The 19718-nt window shown below is 33.7% G+C and overlaps 1 protein-coding gene across 1 annotated transcript in view; it reads left to right on the forward strand.

The window, feature by feature from the left end:
* Positions 1-19718, forward strand: part of ADAMTS19 (ADAM metallopeptidase with thrombospondin type 1 motif, 19) — a 285046-nt gene that overhangs the window by 62786 nt on the left and 202542 nt on the right. The window contains exons 5-7 of the mRNA XM_011942132.1: positions 10873-11045; positions 12348-12431; positions 13130-13287. Of these exons, the coding sequence (XP_011797522.1) occupies positions 10873-11045; positions 12348-12431; positions 13130-13287 (415 nt within the window). The remainder of the gene's footprint in view (positions 1-10872; positions 11046-12347; positions 12432-13129; positions 13288-19718) is intronic.

Genomic DNA, 19718 nt, shown 5'->3' on the forward strand with positions numbered 1-19718 from the left:
GAAGATTTTTACATCAGTATTTATCAGAGATATTAGCCTGTAGTATTTTTTTTTCAATTTATATGTCTTTTTTCTGTTTGTTTGTTTGTTTTGTTTTTGTTTTTTTGTATCAGGGTAATACAGGTTACCTAAAATGACATTGGAAATATTCCATCCTCTTATTTTTTTTGGAATAGTTTGACTAGGATGGGTATTAGTTCTTCCTTAAATGTTTGATAGAATTCAGCAGTGAAGCCATAGGGTCCTGGGCTTTACTTTACTGGAAGACATTTTTTTATGGCTTCAATCTTGTTACTTTCTATCTGTTCAGATTTTTGATTTCTTCCTGTTTCAATCTTGGTAGGTTGTATATATCTAAGAATTTGTCCATTTCTTCTATATTTTACAATGTATTGACATATAGTTGCTCATAGTAGCTACTAATGATCCTTTGAATTTCTACAGTATTGGTTGTAATGTCTCCTTTTTCATTTCTGATTTTATTTATTTGGATTTTCTCTCTTTTATTCTTAGTCTGGCTAAGGATTTGTCAGTTTTGTTTAACTTTTCAAAGAAAACACCCTTCTGTTTTATTGATTTTTTTGTATTTTTTATTTCAATTTCATTTACTTCTGCTCTGATCTTATTTCTTTTATTCTAGTTTTAAGTTTGGTTTGTTCTTGCTATTCTAGTTATCTAAGATGCATTGTTTGGTTTTTTGAGATTTTTCCTTCTTTTTTTTTTTTGATGTAGGCACTTATAGTTATAAACCTCTCCTTGAGTACTGCTTTTGCTGAATCCCAAAGGTTTTCGTGTGTTTTGTTTTCATTATCTTTGTTTTAAGAAATTTTCCAATTTCTTTCTCACTTTATTCATTGACCCACTGGTCATTGAGAAGCATATTGTTTAATTTCCATGTATTTTCATAATTTCCAAAATTCTATCTTGTTATCAATTTCTAGTTTTATTCCATTTTGATTAGAGAAGATGTTTGATATTATATTACTTCAGTTTTTGGAATGATTTAATGCTTTTTTTTTAAGATGTAACATATGATCTTTCCTTGAGAATGATCCACATGCTGAGGAAAAGAATGCATATTCTGCAGCTCTTGGTTAAAATGTTCTGTAAATTTTTATTAGAGTCATTTGGCCTATAGTGCAGATTAAATCTGATATTTCTTGGTTGATTTTCTGTCTGGAAGATGTGTCCAGTGCTTAAAGTGGGGTGTTGAAGTCTCCAGCTTTTATTTTAATGTGGCCTATTCTCTCTCAATAGCTCTGATAATATTTTCTTTATATATATGAGTGTTGGTTGCATATATATTTAAAATTGTTATATCCTCTTGTTGAATGGACCCCTTTATCATGATATAGTGACCTTCTTTGTCTTTTATAGTCTTTGTTTTGAAATCTATTTTGTCTTATATAAATATAGCAACTCCTGCTGTTTTTTTGGTTTTTATTGACATGGAATATCTCTTTCCAATCTTTTATTTTCAGTCTATATGTCTCTTTATAGGTGAAGTGTGTTTCTTGTAGGCAACAGATCAATGGGTCTTGGTTTTTCATCTATTTAGCCACTTCATGTCTTTTGATTAGATAGTTTAGTCCATTTACATTTAATGTTATTATGGATCAGTAAGAACTTACTCTTGCCATTTTGTTATTTGCTTTCTGGTTGTTTTGTGGTCTTGTCTTCCTTGTTTCTTTTCTTCCTGTATTCCTCTAGCAAAGGTGATTTTCTCTGATGATATGACTTAGTTTCTTGCTTTTTATTCTCTGTGTATCCATTATATGTTTTTGGGTTTGAGGTTACCATGAGGTTGCAAATACTATCTTATAAACCATTATTTTAATCTGATAACATCTTAATAGTATTTCCATAAATAAACAAGCATAAAGAAATCCAACAAAAACTCTCTGCCTTAACTTCATACTCCAACTTTTTAACCTTTTTTTGTTTCTATTTATATCTTATTGTACTATGTCTTCAAAAGTTTTTGTAGTTATCAGTTTTGATTGTTTCATTGTTTAGTCTCTTAAATTAGGATACAAGTAGTTTGCACACCACAGTAACAGTGTTATAATATTCTGTGTTTTTCTGCGTACTTAGTATTACCAGTGAGTTCTGTACCTTCAGGTGATTATTTATTGCTCATTGATGTTCTTTTCTTTCTGAATGAAGTACTTCCTTTATCATTTTCTGTAGGACAGTTCTGGTATTGCTGAAATCCCTCAGTTTTTGTTTGTGTGGGAAGGTCTTTATTTTTCCTTCATGTTAGAAGGGTATTTTTGCCAGATATACTATTCAAGGGGAAATTTTTTTTTCCTTCAGCACTGTACATGTCACACCACTCTCTCCTGGCTTGTAAGCTTTCCACTGCTGCCAGTGTATTAGAGCTCAATTGTATGTTTTTTTTTTCTTTTCTCTTGCTGGTTTTAGGATTCTTTCCCTATCCTTAACATTTGAGATTTTGATTATTAAATGCCTTGAGGTAGTCTTCTTTGAGTTAAATCTGCTTGGTGTTCTATAACCTTTTTGTACTTGGATATTGGTATCTTTGTTTAGGTTTGGGAAGTTCTCTGTTATTTCTTTGTAAAAACTTTCTGCCTCTATCTCTTTTTCTACCTCTTCTTTAAGGCCAATAACTCTTAGATTTGCCCTTTTGAGGCAATTTTCTAGATCCTATAGGTTTGCTTCATTGTTTTTTATTCTTTTTTGCTTTGTCTCCTCTGACTGTGTATTTTCAAATAGACTGTCTTCAAGATCACTAATTCTTTTTTTTGCTTGTTCAATTCTGCTATTAAAAGACTGTGATTCACTCTTCAATATGCAAATTGCATTTTTCAACTCCAGAATTCCTGCTTGAGTCCTTTTAATTATTTCAAGTTCACTTGGTGTTTTACCCCTCTGTGGCTCTGCTGGTACCAGAAGCCAGTAAGTCTCAAAGGTTCACCCAAAGTCCTCGATGTAGTACCTGGGTGTCACTGCTGGCTATTCAGGGCTTTTCAGTTAGCAGGTGGAAAATATTGCCAGGACTAGGTTCTTTTCTTCAAGGCAGTGGGTTCCCTTCTGGCCTAGAGGATGTCTAGAAATGTCTTTTGGGAGCTAGGACCTAGAATGGAGGCCTCACAACTCTTAACTGGTGCCCTATCTTGCTGTGGCTGTGCTCATATCATAGATGTAAGACAAAGTCTTCCCCACATTTCCCTCTTCGCGCCTCAAGCAGAAGGAGGGAGTCTCTTTGGAGCCACCAGCTATGCAGCCTGAGGCTAGGGGAGGGGTGATGCCAGAACTTCCTTGGCTATCCCAGTTAGTGTCTCAGTATACTGTGTGTATCTCCTAGTCCACTGTCTCTAGGACTTGCCTAAGAGTTGCAGTCCTTATGGCCTAACTGCCTTTCAAATTTTCTTGGAGACTCAGAGTGCTGTAGCCTTCAGTATCGAGGTTTATAGGCACTCAGTTTCTTACCAGTGGGATTGCTGATTCCCCTCCAGCTAAGGCTGATTTAAATGCTCTCTCTGTGATGGGTGTCAGCTGAGTTTGATCTGGTTTTCCTTTCTGCTCTAACAGGGCAGCACGGAGATCACTGCCTCGCAATTGCTCTATTCTCCATCTCCCAGCCCCCGGAGATACTCTCTGCATCACTCTGCAACTGCTGGGGTGGGGGAGGGGTGGTATCAGCAATTCAGTACTGTTTTTTTCTATCTTCAGTGCTTTTTTCAGCGATATGAAGTTAAAACCAGGTATTATGAGTGCTCACGTGATTTTCAGTTTTTGTGAAGGTATTTTTTTTTTTTTTTCTGTAGATAGTTAACTTGGTGTCTTTGCAGTGGGGACAATTAGTGGAGCATTCTATTCCACCGTTTTGCTCTGCCCTCCCTGTTCTCATTTTATAGGAAAAAAAAAAAAAAAGACAAGGGAAACTGAAAGATTGTAAATAAACACACAAGGGATGATGTGATTCCCAGTATGCCATTTTGCATACCAGGAGACCCTGGGCCCTTGACTCTACAGCCAATTTATATATTGCTTGGATTACTGCAGTTTATTGCCTTCTCTTTGTCTTCTTGATTTCAGTCTAACCCTCTCATAATCTAGTTTCCAATTTTTTTAAAAGGTGCATTTGATAATATTCTTTTCTGGGATTCTTCACACCTTCAGAGTAAAATTCATACTCTTCAGCTAAGCACACAACAACCTGAATATGGTAAGTGGATTAAGTGCACCAAAATCACCTGGGGATTAGAGTTAAAATGAAGATTTCTGGATCCCATCCAGATGCACTAAGTCAGAGTTACTGAGGCCGGGACCCAAGAGAATCAGCATTTTAAACATGGACCCCGAAATGTGATTCTTCTTCATATTTAGAGAAACATCTGAGTTTATAGAGGTCTTTTATTTCTATCCCTATGTACCATACTCCTTCCTGTCTCTAAGTCTCCTGGTTTTCTTCAAAACTTTCTCCTCTTTTCCTTTAATCTTCTCATCCTCCAAGACTTAGTGCCTTAGGAAAGTCCTTCTGAATCCCCCTGGATACTACTTTCCCTTAGCCTTTCCAAGCTATTGCTTTGTAGTGTTACCATTGCATTTTGTGCATGTGGTGTTACACACTAGGGAGCCTAATAAAATGCTGGACATAAGGTTTCTTCACATTAATTCCATGAATATTATTTACTGCATGCCATACACTGGACACAAAAATATGGGTAAAAATCAGCCTCTAAAGACAAAAATGTGGGAAGACACAATCTTCTTTGTGAAACCTAAGACAGTAAGATGACATTTCAATGATAGGAAAGATAAACAATGTTTGTAAACACTTTGAGGAAGAATTATTATTTGTTTCCACTAATTATTATTTGGACAATGATTATACAGAGCCTTACTCTGTTAAGAGTTGAGATAAATACATTTTTTCCAACAGATCTTTTGCTATCCAGTTGTATGTATTTGTATGAGTCACTTCTCTGCCAATTGGAGTAGATACTCATGATTCTGAGATTCATTTACATGATTTCTAATGAGTCTAAAGTTGTAAAATTGTTGTATTTTATTATCTCATTTTCTAAATCTGCATGGTTTTCTCTTATCTGCTGCAGCTCATCGCCCAGGACCCTAAGTCTCAGCTCTGAATGAGAACTAACCCTTTTTCTATCTCCTATAATGCCAGCTCCATGCCCTAATTTGTCTCTTCTCTGACCTCCATGAGGTTATCCCAGTGATACTGTGAATGAGATGGTCACTGTAGTGATATATTTTATATGTTTATAGCTTTCTATTTTATAGCCTTCTAGAATGGAGTCCAGTTTTCTTTTACAAAGGCAAGCATCTTTCAAGGAAGAGATTTTCATGTGGGCTGTGGCATTATTAGATTGCTTAAACATTGCAGTAACAAAATAGTTGCTGTAGGAATTTTCTTGAGTTCTGAATATCAAAAAATAGTTTCAATATGACCAGTTATTATTTACTGTAGGTTTTAGTAAATATTATTTGATAATCAAAATGTAATAGTTTGTTAAAAGCAAAATTTTTAATGAGAGCATAGAGTATATATCTAGGTGTACCTTTAAACCCATGTAAGTGTACATGTTCCCATTTAGAGATCAAATAAATATAAAGAATAATTTCCATATTAAAAATGTCATCCTACTAGCTAACATATTTCACATTTAATATATGAATTACACATTGCAGTAAGCAAGTTCCATATACATGCTCACATATTCCTATTCATATATAATTTTTATCTATACAACAAATAAGTAGAAAAGTAAGTTTTTGCCCCACAGTCCCAAAAACTAGTAAGTTGCAAATCCAAGATTTTTATCTATGCATTTTGACTCCAAAGAATTGGTTTAACATCCCCCAGAAATGTTATCTTCCAATGTTCATCTAAGCTCTCTATACTTCGTCTAGATTCTAGCCTACAGGATGAAGGAAGGAAAGTAGGAGACAAGTGATTTTCTTTTAAAGAGTGACCAAAAGTTGTACATACTAGTTCTGTTCAAATTCCATGTTTTACAACTCAGTGACGTAATTACACTCAGTTGAACAGTAGACTGAGAAATGTTTCTGGGTACATAGCCACACTTCTGACCAAAAAGTAGTGGTTGGGTGGGGATGTGGTTAGGGAATTTTTTATTCCTAAAAATAAGAAAGGGAGAATGGATACTGATGGACACTTAATAGTCTCTACTACAGCATCTTATCCAGCATCTGAGGACAAGAAGGTGATAGCTGGGAGAAAGTAAGAGAAAATGTGGAAAAGTGCTAAATAGAAGGAGGTGTCTCTTTTTAGTTATTGGATGTATCCATATTAATCTCATTTGCTCGGCAGAAGTTGACACTGGTGAGAAGCTGTCACTTGTCACAGTCGGTGAATATGTGATAGATAATACTCAGATTCTTATTTCCCTTCAAGGCCAATTATATATCCATCTACAAAGATGATGTTGAAAGTATGTGTGTATGTGTGTATGTGTGTGTGTGTGTGTGTATACACACACATTAATATATATTATTATTATATATATAAATATTAATTTATCTCTTGGTTTCTTTTTCTTTCCTTTCTTTTTTCAAGATGGAGTCTCAGTCTGCCACCCAGGCTGGAGTGCAGTGTCGCGATCTTGGCTTTATTATATAAATTATATATATAAATACAATATTAATTAATATAAATTAATATTAATATATATACACATGTATATATGTTAGAACATAAGTATATACACACACAATATATAAATAACATATGTATGCATAGTTGTGTATGTGTGCGTATATATATATATGATCAATTTGGTCTTTGGTATTAACCTCTGGTACTGAATCTGGATCCATAAAGTTTACTTTTACCTATAGTGATTCCGATTCAGATGGCTAGTATTGTTTTTGTCATCTTGCATTGCCTTGTTATATGATATAAATAAGGAATATTTGCATTAATTGTTATAACACTTCAGTTAACTTTGTTAACTGATTATACATGATAGTTGAGTAAAACTGGATTTATTACATAATTTTAAAATCTGTGTCATTGCTAGAAAAAATGAGAAACAGTAACTTATGGGGATAGTCTAGATAAGATTAGTTTCCAGCAATAGTGGTGGGATCCAGTTCTTATTAGATCACAGAGTTGACAGGTGGGCATAGAAGTCATAATACAAATTAAACAGTAGGTCAAGAATCCAAGAGATAAGGCTGGAAACAGTGGCTCACACCTGTTATCCTAGCACTTTGGGATGCCGAGGCAGGTGGATCATCTGAGGTCAGGAGTTCAAGACCAGACTGGCCAACATGGCAAAACCGTGTCTCTACAAAAACTGCAAAAATTAGCCAGGCATTGTGGTGCATGCCTGTAATCCCAGCTACTTAAGAGGCAGAAGCAGGAGAATCACGTAAACCCAGGAGGCAGAGGTTGAAGTGAGCCAAGATCATGACACTGCACTCCAGCCTGGGTGGCAGACTGAGACTCCATCTTAAAAAAAAAAAAGAAAAGAAAAGAAAAGAAAAAGAAACCAAGAGATAAATTAATTCTGTAAACATGAAAAGATGTTAGAGGTCAAAGCAAGGTAGGATATGTGGTTAGTAGGATAGGATAGGATAGGATAGGATAGAATAGAATAGAATAGAATAGAATAGAATAGAATAGAATAGAATAGAATAGAATAGAATAGAATAGAATAGAATAGAATAGAATAGAATAGACAAGCTAAAACCAAGGCACCTGGAATAAGACTCAATTTATCAGAAACCAAAAAGATAGATTAGAACTGTGAGAACACATATCCTGAATTCAAAACAAAGTTAGAGACATACAGGGAATCATAACTAATTGAATATACATGTTTCACTTCACTCTTGAACAGACTTCACTGAATTTATATTAAATAGTAAAGAAATACAACAGTGCAAGTTGTGGAAAGATGATAGCAGCTTAGGGACATCAACAGAATATGATAAATGGCAAGGAGAGGAGCAAGTGATAGCTGATTTAACAATATACCATGGAGATTATTCTTCAACTGTAGAAAATTCTTAAACTTGATTGAATTGTACACGTGAATGGCTGCGTAATGTGGCATGTAAGTTACCCTCAGTAAAACTGTTATAATTGTAAATTTATTATTGAAGCACCATGGGCATACAGAAAATTCCAGAAACAATATGTTCAACTGCTGAATTTTCCTAGTGTGAACATAACCAATAGTTACTGGAATCAGACTATAGAGAATACTTAGGAATTCAACTTATAAGGGACATGAAGGACCTCTTCTAGGAGAATTAAAAACTATTGCTCAAGGAAATAAGAGAGGACACAATCACATGGGGAAAAAAATCATGCTCATGGATGGGAAGAATTGATATTGTGAAAATGGCCATACTGCCTAAAGTAATTTATAGATTCAATGCTATTCCTATCAAGCTTCCATTGACTTTCTTCACAGAATTAGAAAAAAACTACTTTAAGTTTCATATGGAACCAAAAATAGCTGGTATAGCCAAGACAAGCAAAAAGAAGAAAACTAGAGGCATCACACTACCTGACTTCAAACTACTACAAGGCTACAGTAACCAAAACAGCATGGTACTAGTACCAAAACAGATAAAGAGACAAATGGAACAGAACAGCGACCTCAAAAATAATACCACGCATCTATAACCATCTGATCATTGACAAACCTGACAAAAACAATCAGTGGTGAAAGTATTCCCTGTTTAATACATGGTGCTGGGAAAACTAGCCATATGCAGAAAACAGAAACTGGACCCCTTCCTTACACCTTATACAAAAATTAACTCGAGATAGATTAAAGACTTAAATGTAAAGCCCAAAACCATAAAAACCCTAGAAGAAAACTTAAGCAACACCATTCAGGACATAGGCATGGGCAAAGACTTCATGACTAAAACACCAAAAGCAATTGCAACAAAAGCCACAATCGACAAATGGGATCTAATTAAACTGAAGAGCTTCTGCAGAGCAAAAGAAACTATCATCAGAGTGAACAGGCATCCAACAGATTGGGAGAAAATTTTTGCAATCTAGACATCTGACTAAGGGCTAATATCCAGAATCTACAAGGAACTTGAACAAATTTACAAGACAAAACAACAACAAACAACCCCATCAAAAAGTGGCCAAAAGGTACGAACAGACGCTTCTCAAAAGAAGACATTTATGCAGCCAACAGACTGCTATAGCACATGTATACCTATGTAACAAACCTGCACGTTCTGCACATGTATCCCAGGACCTGAAGGAAAAAAAAAAAGGAGGAAAAAAAAAATGACAACACCACAGATATCTCCCTTGTGCCATGCCCAGGCTCTAATTTCTCCTACCCTAAGATACTCACTGAGTTGGTTTTTAAGAGCATTTCTTCTCAGGTTTTGATGTGTCTTTAAATGGAATCATACTACCTAATCTTTTGTACTTGGCTTCTTTCCATCAGTATTATGTGGATGAACCTCATTATTTGTAAGGTTCTTCCATAGTTTCACATGTTACAGCAGCTGGTTCCTTTTCATTGCTATACAGTATTCCATTACATGAATATTCTAACATTTCTTTATCCATATACTATTGATGATGATTTGAATTTTAAAAATAATTTTAAAAATAAGGATGTATGGGGCAGTCACTTCAGGCACTTCTTTCAAGTAGACCTTTATTTTGCCATTGGTGTCAAAAAGAAGATTGTGGTGTCTTTTATTTATTGAGTTATTTTGTTTATATTGGAGCTCTTTGCTAGAAATCTAACTAATGTGATCTTATTATAATTGTTTGTACATGAGTTTTGTATGCATTTCTGATGGCTGTATGTTTTATATCATTGATTAATGGGTATGCAAATATTCAACTTCAGTAGACACTGCAAACTAGGTTTTCAAAGTGTTTATCCCAGTTTAATCTCTTAGTATGTATGCATATGGTACTTCTATTTGTCCCCACAGTCTTGTCAGCACTTGATATAGTCAGAGTCTTTAATTTTAGCTTATTCCAGGGATTTTAATTTATTTAATGTATTTTGGTTTTAATTTGTATTTCTTTGAAGACCAGTGATGTTGTATTTCTTTGAAGACCAGACATTGTCCCATGATAATTAGGCATTTAGATATCCTATTGTGAGAAATGGTTGTTCAAGTTCTGCCCATTTTTCAATTAGACTGTCATTGATTTAGAATAGCTCTTTATTTCTTTATTCTGGAAAAATATTGAATTATCTCCTCTCACAGGGTGGCATGACTTCCACTGTGATAGTGACATGTTTTAATAAATGGAAGTTCTTAGTTTTTATGTAGGCAAACCTATACATGTTTTTTGTTTGTGGTTTCTGCTTTGATTTGGCTTCATTTGAGGAATCTGTATTCCCCAGCAGTTATAACTTCTGTAAGATCTTGACGGAAAGTGGAGCAGAATCCTTTGTAATTCATGAATAGTAATTTAGTAATCAGGGGCACCTGCCTGAAATTAGGATGTGTGGGGCAGTCACTTCAGGCACTTCTTTCAACTAGACTTTTATTTTGCCATTGGCATCAAAAAGAAGATTGTAGTGTCTTTTATTTATTGAGTTATTTTGTTTATATTGGAGCTGTTTGCTAGAAATCTAACTAATGTGATCTTATTATAAGCCATCAACAACTCTGGAAGGTAGGTGTTATTGTTATCCATTTTACAGATAAGGAAACTCAGGCTGGCAGAGCTAATAAGTGGGAGAAATTCAGTCTGCCTCATTCTAAAGTCATACTTCAAAGCCAAATGCCCTTTAAGATTTTATGTGCGTTGGGAACTTATTTGATTTTGCTCATTATTAAATATGTTTAATATTATTCACTTTGCCAATATGAAAGTGCATTGAAAAATTCAATTCTCTGTTGCAGATAAAGGAAGACCTAGGTCTAGAAAAATAGCAGAAAGTGGAAGAGGGAAACGATACTCATACAAATTACCTCAAGAATACAACATAGAGACTGTAGTGGTTGCAGACCCAGCAATGGTTTCCTATCATGGAGCAGATGCAGCCAGGAGATTCATTCTAACCATCTTAAATATGGTAGGCAAACTTTAAAGTGCGCTTGGAATTTTTTCAAGAAAACTCTAAGGAAGACGTGTGAGTATTTATAATGAAGTTCTTTAAAATTAACTCATTACTATTCCTTTCTCTTATTGTCATCAGTTAAAAAAAAATACTTAGGTATACAAAATTGATCCATCTCAAAAGCAATATCAAAATAAAAATTCACATATTGTAAAAAAGAAAACACCCTTCTTGTTAATTTTGATGTGGCAAACCTCTTTCTATGTTAGTCTTTTCTCTCTGTTTTTGGTACTGTTCTTTTCCTTTTTTTTAAAATTTCTAGCCCCATTTATTTATTTATTTATTTATTTATTTATTTTGTTGGTACATAGTAGATGTATATATTTATGGGGTAGATAAGATATTTTGATAGAGGCATAAATTTGGTGAAATTATCATGAATATTTTAATATATGTTTATATACATGGCCCCACAAAAGGACCATAGGTTAATTATGATGTGATATAAAAATGAATGTCAGTAATCCACTGAGCTATTATATAGGTATGTAAAATGAATGTCAGATATGATTCTAGTTGATGAACTAAAATTTTAACCAACTAAATCACAGGTGACTAACTTGTGTTGATGATTTCTGATTGTAGAAATCCTAGTATTCGTCGCCTCTTAGATTTCATGCAATATTCCTTTAAGGATTATTTGCCTACTTTCCTTGGAACTTTTACAAAAAAAAAAAAAAAAAAAAGAAAGAAATCCTAGTATCTATCATGTTAGGGATGCTTTTTACCAAATTGATCCTTTGACTTAATTGCATACTCTGTTGGGCAAACCTCATTCAAGGAAGAATCAGGAGGTTGTAGTGAAGAGTGATTCTTACAAGAGAATAAAGAGAAATAAATGTTGAAGGCAAATGTCCATTTATAAGTTAATTACCATTTAAGAACGGCTGATGTAATGATAAATATAGTCTCATTTTTTACTATCTTTGCTATCATTTGGCTGTTTTCCTGGGGAACAGAGTGTTTTTTTACACTTTAGATATTTCTGTCCATATTCCATTACCTTCTGAGCACTCCGCTAGAATGGGATATATGGTAGATTAACACTGCCTAACAACCAGTCTTTTCTAAGTAGAAATATCTCTGAAAGCATGGGTTTGACGTAACAAAAAATTACTTTGCTTTGCAAGTTTTTTTTTTTTTTTAAGATTTCTCAAATAATAAATTGAGACTTCTCCACGTATGGGCCTTGAGAAAAATTAAGACGACTTTCAGTTTAATTTTAGGATTTTTATTTTTATTATTATTTGTTTTTAGGTTTTTAACCTTTTCCAACACAAGAGTCTGGGTGTGCAGGTCAATCTTCGTGTGATAAAGCTTATTCTGCTCCATGAAACTCCAGTAAGAAAGTCTTGAGTTTTTAATTAAATTAAATGGGTGAGAAATTTTGTTCAGAAACTTTTAAGTAAAGGGAATGTTAAGGATATACTTAAAAATCTGGAAATATCCATTGAATCATTTAAAGTATACATAAAACTGGCCTTTAGTTTGGGTTGATGTCCCAATCTTATTTTAAAAATAAGATATTGTTAGTTTCCAAGAATCCTGAAAACAAATCTTAACTTTCCAAAGTATAATTTTAAGAAGTCATTTGAAGTGACAGTTTTATTCTGTCATTTAGATGTGTACTTTTAACACTTTTTATTTATTTTAAATGGGAACTATTCCATGGCATCATTTTGATATGCTGCCTAACTGGCACTTTAGAAAATGTTGTTCTACATAGAAAATGTTGTTCTTAAGTTGTAGAAACAACAAGTTATTTTAGTCTAAAAGTTCCACATTCTTAATTGAAACTCTCTGCTTTTTCAGAATACCATCAAACAGATTTTGCAGTTATTACACCTTCACAATGCTTTAAGCTTTTAAGCTCAGAGTAAATCAAACCTGAATGTCTTCCAGGTCCTAATTAATGTTATGGTCAGCAGTTTGCTTTAGTAATTCAAGAGTGCCTTTGTTATTTGTTTTTTGTTTGTTTGTTTTGTTTTTGTATATACCTAAGAATAATATGCCTTGTGATGAAATCTGTTATTTTGCAGCCAGAGCTATATATTGGGCATCATGGAGAAAAAATGCTAGAGAGTTTTTGTAAGTGGCAACATGAAGAATTTGGCAAAAAGAATGATATACATTTGGAGATGTCAACAAGCTGGGGGGAAGACATGAATTCAGTGGATGCAGCTATACTTATAACAAGGTAAATTTTCCAAAGCCAATTAAATGACATTCCTAATTCAATTACTGCACTGTTAATCCCATTAATCCCTTAATAGATAATGTTTTTATTTCAGATTTCATGTTTCAAAAATGATTTTGGCATAGTGGTGTTAGTCATCTCCCTCAATTCATAGTAACAGATTTGTAAACAGCTAAATATTGGATGGCATATTGACAAAACATTTGGTTAGTTAATTCTAAAAAATTACCCTAAATTTTTGAGCTCAAAGGCATATTCATTAATGATAAGCTAAAACTATGGTGAATTTTGTTGTAAGTTCAAAATTATGAACCTAGACTGTATGTTTTTCAGTCATCACCATATAAAGTAACCTAATATGTTAAATTCAGCAATTGAAAATCTTTCTGGCTCCATGTGAGAAACAATTTCAATTAAGTCTCTGATTAATTATAAGCTACATTGTGAATGTACTACAAAAAATATTTTTAATACAGCATTAAGTATAATATTTAAATAAATGTAAGTGAAATAATGAGCAACAATATGCTCTATATGATTAATATGTTTAATAATCATACATAATTGGTTTGTCTTGCTTAAAGTTGGTAAAGATAAGTAATTCATTGTGAACTAGTGATTTAATTTTCGTCATCAAAAGTGTTAACATTTCACATCACAGAAAGAACAGTAGTGTGATTACATATGATTTTCTGAAATGAAATCATTGAAATCATTGCAATTTCTTATAATTCATACTAAAGGCAAATAATTCATAAAGCTGAAAAATCTCTAGGCAAGAACACAATTGGACTTCTACTTTCAGCTAAGTAGGTATAACTGATATTGAGCTTCTGCAATAAGCAATCATAACATTGGAAAATAAGAAGTCACTGCTTTTAGTCACTGGAGAATGAACAGTGTAAGACTGCAGTTCCTGAAAGAAGGGGAATTTATTATGCAAACCTTGCAGTCAACTCAGCTTTTTCCCTGGGAAAAATTTCTTAACTAGCGTAGCAAGCTAGAATCTAGGTAGAGCATAGTGATCCTGCTGAGGACACCAGAGATAAAAGTCTTAGGCATGGAGAGGTGCCATGAAGTACATGTGCTGACCATACATGAGAACTTGGCAATGGCTGGTCTGAAGATAAACAAATAGAGGAGACTGCCCCAAATTTACCACAGGATTGCTGCTATGGAGTTCAGAATTTAAAAAGATACTAGGAATGAGCAAATTCAAAGCACAAGAGTGGAACAATCTTGTGATACCTTATCATCATTTTTAGCCTTAGGGGAGACAGAGCTTAGAGGTTGAATACCACCAATTTACAGAGGCTTCGGTATCATCTTGGATTTTTGAAAAATCTTCCCTACCAAAAAATAAAATCAAATTTATCCAAGTGCAGGATGATGAGCCAGTAATTGTGAACTGCCTCTTAAAACAGTTGTAAGCACTCTTCAGAGGAAGATAACAGAATAGCAAGTCTCTCTAAAAATATATCATTCACAATGTCCAGAGTATAATAAAAATTAGTCAAGCAAAGAAACATGAAAATGTGACCCATGGTCAATGAAAAATTAGTCAATAGACACTGACCTTGAGATAGCCTAGATGTTGGATTTAGCAGATAAATGCAGTTGTAATTGGAGTCTCAGAAGAAGAGAGTAAGAATGGGTAAGAAAAATTATTTGAAGACATAATGGCAAAAAATTCCGCAAATTTGATGAAAAGCAACAAATATGGACCTAGGCATATCATAGGAAAGTTGTTGAAAACCAAAGAAAAACAGAAAAATTTCCATCAGCCAGCGGGGTGAGCATTGAGGGGAGCAGAGGAAACATTAAACAGGAGGAACAATGTTCAAATAAATGACTTACTTCACATCCAAAAAAACAGTAAGTTCAAAAGACAATGAAACAACATTTCTAATGTACTGAAAGAAAGTAAAATAAAGAAATCCTATTAACCAAAAATGCTTACTGAGTTCTTGAGGTACTATCTTAATCTCTGAAAGGGTATCTATCAAAAAACATATCTATAACTAATATCACAGCAAAAGGAGAAAACTGAACATTTTCTCCTTACAACTGAAAGCAAGGTAAGGATGTCTCCTCTTTCCACTTCTATCCAATATTGTACTGAAGATCATAACCAGTGTGGTAAAGCAGAAAAAAACAAAGGAAAAGCATACATATTTGGAATATAAAGAAAAATGTCTCTTATTCACAGATGATGTGAAATGGTATAAAGAATATTTTAAGAAATCTAGCAAAAAGTTGCTAGAATTTGTAACTGGATTTTCAAGGCTACATCATGTAAAATCAGTTTTCAAAAACCAATTATGTTTATATATACTAGAAGTGAACAACTGGAAATAACTTATAGTGACTTCCAAAACCATAAAATACTTAAGAACAATTTTTGTAAAATATGTGTAAAACCTCTAAAATGAGAACTACACAGCACTGTTATGAGAAATTAAATATCTAAATAAAGATTAATTCATTGGAATACTAAATATTATTAAATGCCACTTTTCTCCAAATTGATTTATAGATTCAATATACTCCCAATGAAACAACCTTTGCAGGCATGTTTTGTAGAAATTGACAAACTGACTCCAGTGCTAATTTGTAAAGGCAGAGAACCTAGAAGAATCAAAAAATTGAAAAATAAGAACAAATTGAGGCCAGGTGCGGTGGCTCACACCTGTAATCCCAGCACTTAGGGTGGCTGAGGTGGGCAGATGGCCTGAGGCCAGGGATTCAAGACCATCCTGGCCAATGTGACAAAACCTCATATCTACTAAAATTACAAAAATTAGCTGGGCATGGTGGTGCATGCCTGTAGTCCCAGCTACTTGGGAGGCTGAGCCATGAGAATCTCTTGAATCCAGGAGGCAGAGGTTGCAGTGAGCCAAGATTGTGCTACTGCACTCCACCCTGATCAACTGAACAAGACTCTGTCTCAAACAAACAAACAAAAAAACCCCAAAACCTTCCCATTCTGTCACAGTAATGAAAATGTATATATGTATATGTGTATATATATGAACAAATTGGATGGACTTTACACTATATGATTTCAAAACTTACTCTAAAGGTTTGGAAATCAAGATAGTATGGTTTTGGCAGAGTCATGCAAATCAGTGAAGCAAAATAAACGGTCTAGAAATAAACCCACATATATATGGTCAATTGATTTTTAATAAAGCTACCAACATAATTCAGTTATAAAAATAATCTATTCAGCAGATGGTATTAGAATACATCAAATGGTACAAATGGAATATCTGGACACCTCTGTGAAAAAAATGAATGTCAATCCTATTTAACATGTGTAAAATTAATTCAAAAGGGATCATAGAATTAAACGTGAAAGCTAACACTCTATTGTAGTAAGAAAATAAAGAAGAACATTTTCATGAACAAGAGGAGGACAATGGTTTCTTAGATAGGATACAAAAAAGTACTAATCAAGAAATATTAACAATCAATTGGATTTTTTAAAAATGAAAACCATTTCCTGTTCAAAAGATTTTCACATCTTTTGTGAATTTGAGAAAATAATTGCCATACATATACTAACAAAGAACTTGTATCCAGAATGTTTACATGTATATGTGTATACACACATATACAAATACAAAAATATGTCAACCTCTTAAAAATAACAAGAAAGAAGAAATATGAATCTCCAGTAAGCATATAAAGAGATAATCAACATCATTAATTCCCAGGAAAATGCAAATTAAATTCACACCCACTTGAAAGGCTTCAGTTATAAAAATTGAAAATACTCAATGATGGTGAGGATATGGAACACTCTTCAGTTGTTGGTGGGATTATAAAATGGTTCAACCACGTTGGAAAATGAGTAGTTTCTTATAAAATTAAACATTTGCTTACCATATAGCCCACATCAGCTTCTAGATATTTACTTAAGAAAAATAAAAATATTATTCACAGAAAAAAATGAACTTGAGAATTTATAGAAGCTTTCATAATTTTTTTCATAATTTTCATAATTGCCAAAAATTATAAATAAATATACATCTACAGGTGAATGGATGTATTGTGTGTTCATACAATTGAATAGTCTTCATCAAACTACTGATAAATGCAACCAAATGCATGGATGAGTTTTAATAACATTATACTGAGGCCGGGTGTGGTGGCTCACGCCTGTAATCCCAGCAGTTTGGGAGGCTGAGGCAGGCAGGCAGATCACTTGAGGTCAGGAGTTAAAGACCAGCCTGGTCAACATGGTCAAACACTGTCTCTACCAAAAATACAAAAGTTAGGCAGGCATGGTGGCTCATGCCTGTAATCCCAGCTACTCAGGAGGGTGAGGCAGGAGAATCACTTGAACCTCTGAGGTGGAGGTTGCAGTGAGTCGAGATTGTACCACTGCAATCCAGCCTGGGTGACAGAGTGAGACTCCACCTCAAAAAAACAAAAAAAAAAAAAAAAAAAAAAAAAAAAAAACTGAGTGAAAAAGCCAAATTAGAAACCGATCAGAGGATGATTCCACTTATACAGAGTTTGAGAATAGGCAAAATCCATCTGTTGTGTCAAATGTTGCCTGCTTTAAAGCTGGGAAAACTGACTGCAAAAAGGCAGAAGGAACTTTCTGTAGTAGTGGAAATATTGCATAGATTGCTTTGAATACATGTCAGTTTATACATTTGTTAAAATTCACCTATCTTCTCATTTAACTTGTGTGTATTTTATGTAAGTTTTACTATAATAAAGTTGGTTAAGAGTAGTAAATTGAAGTTGAGAGAAGGGATGGAAAGATTTGCATGGATGGGGAGGAGACCTATGATTATAAGGTTTGAGGTGAGTCAAGGTTAAACGTCTGCATTGTTCAAGTCTTTCTTCCTTCTTAACAGTAATAGATTTGAGAAATATTGCTTCTGAGACTAAAGAAGGTGGTAATCATAATTTGATTACTGATTTATAATTTTCCCTTATAAATGCAATATATTTATTACAGAAAATTGATAAGTATAAGAATAAAGATAAAAATTAGCCTATAGTCCCACTACATGGGAAAAGTATAGTTAATATTTGAAAGTATATTTCATCAGTTGTATTTCCTATGTATGTATATAATACATGGATTTACATTATTGGGATCATGGTCTATATACAAGTTTTGTTTCTCACCACAAAATATATTGTGGCATTAATTTTATTTCTTATTTCCAATGCCATTTTTTCTTTCAAAACTCTAAAAAATGCTTTAGAATTTTCTGCATCCAATATTTTTAATGTTGAAACACTTTAAAACTAGCATCTTGAACTGACCACTCTTCACTATTGCCTCCCTTGTTGCTAGCTTTCCCTAGCTATGCAACACAGGAATTCTACTAAAAGGAAAAGAAGAAAGCATAGTGTGATATATTTCATATATACAAAGAGCATAAAGAATAATATAATTAACAACTGCCTATTTACCCCTCCACTTAGGAAACAGAACATTATCTATGTTGTTGAAGTCATTTTATATACTGTTTTATAATCCATATTTTCCCTTAAAAGTCTGTTTCAAACATTTGCTTATTTTTATATATATTTCTTGAAAATGTAGCCTAATATGGTTTTATTTTTCAAGTAATGCATATTCTCATGGCAAAAGTTTAAATATAACTTTTAAATATATTGTCATATTATAAGCATATTCTTATGGTAAAAGTAAAAGAAACACTTTAGTATTTATATAGTAAATTAACTTACTAATTTCTACTCCCACTCTCCAACCCTAAGGTAATCAATGTTAAGAGTTGGTGTGTATGTGAAGAACATTGTTTCATGCTCTACACAGTTTTCTCTATTTGTTTGCTTTTTCACTTTACTATTATGTCTGGCAAGTATTTTTATGTCATTTATTGTGGAAGGCAGAATAATGTCCCTCCTCCCCAAATATCCACCTTCTAATCTCCAGAACCAGTGAATATGCCATCTTACATGGCAAAGGGACTTTGCAAATGTGATTAAATTAAGAATCTTGAGATGGGCAGATTATCCTGGCATATTTGAGTGGGTTCACTGTAATCACAAGAGTCCTAAAATAAGGAAGAGGGAAGCAGAAGTTCAAAGTCAGGGAAGGACTGGAAGATGCTATAAACCCAGTTTTGAAGAGACAAAAACAGGTCATAAGCCAAAGAATGCCAGCAATGTCTAGAAACTGGAAAAGACCAGGACATAGATTATACCCTAGTGCCTCCAGAAGGAATGCAGCTCTATGGCACTTTTATTTTGGCCCGTTAAGACCTGTACTTGACTTCTGACAAGATAACACATTTGTGTTGTTTTAAGCCACTAAGTTCATGGTAATCTGTTATAGCAGCAATGGGAAACTCATGCGTTCCTCTCGGTCTGCATCGTTTGTGGGGGTGGAGAGCTGACATACTATATATTGCATAAAAGTATCCTGATTTATTCAA

This window comes from Colobus angolensis, unplaced genomic scaffold (genome assembly GCF_000951035.1).
Source record: "Colobus angolensis palliatus isolate OR3802 unplaced genomic scaffold, Cang.pa_1.0 Scaffold206, whole genome shotgun sequence".
Classification (NCBI taxonomy): Eukaryota; Metazoa; Chordata; class Mammalia; order Primates; family Cercopithecidae; genus Colobus; species Colobus angolensis.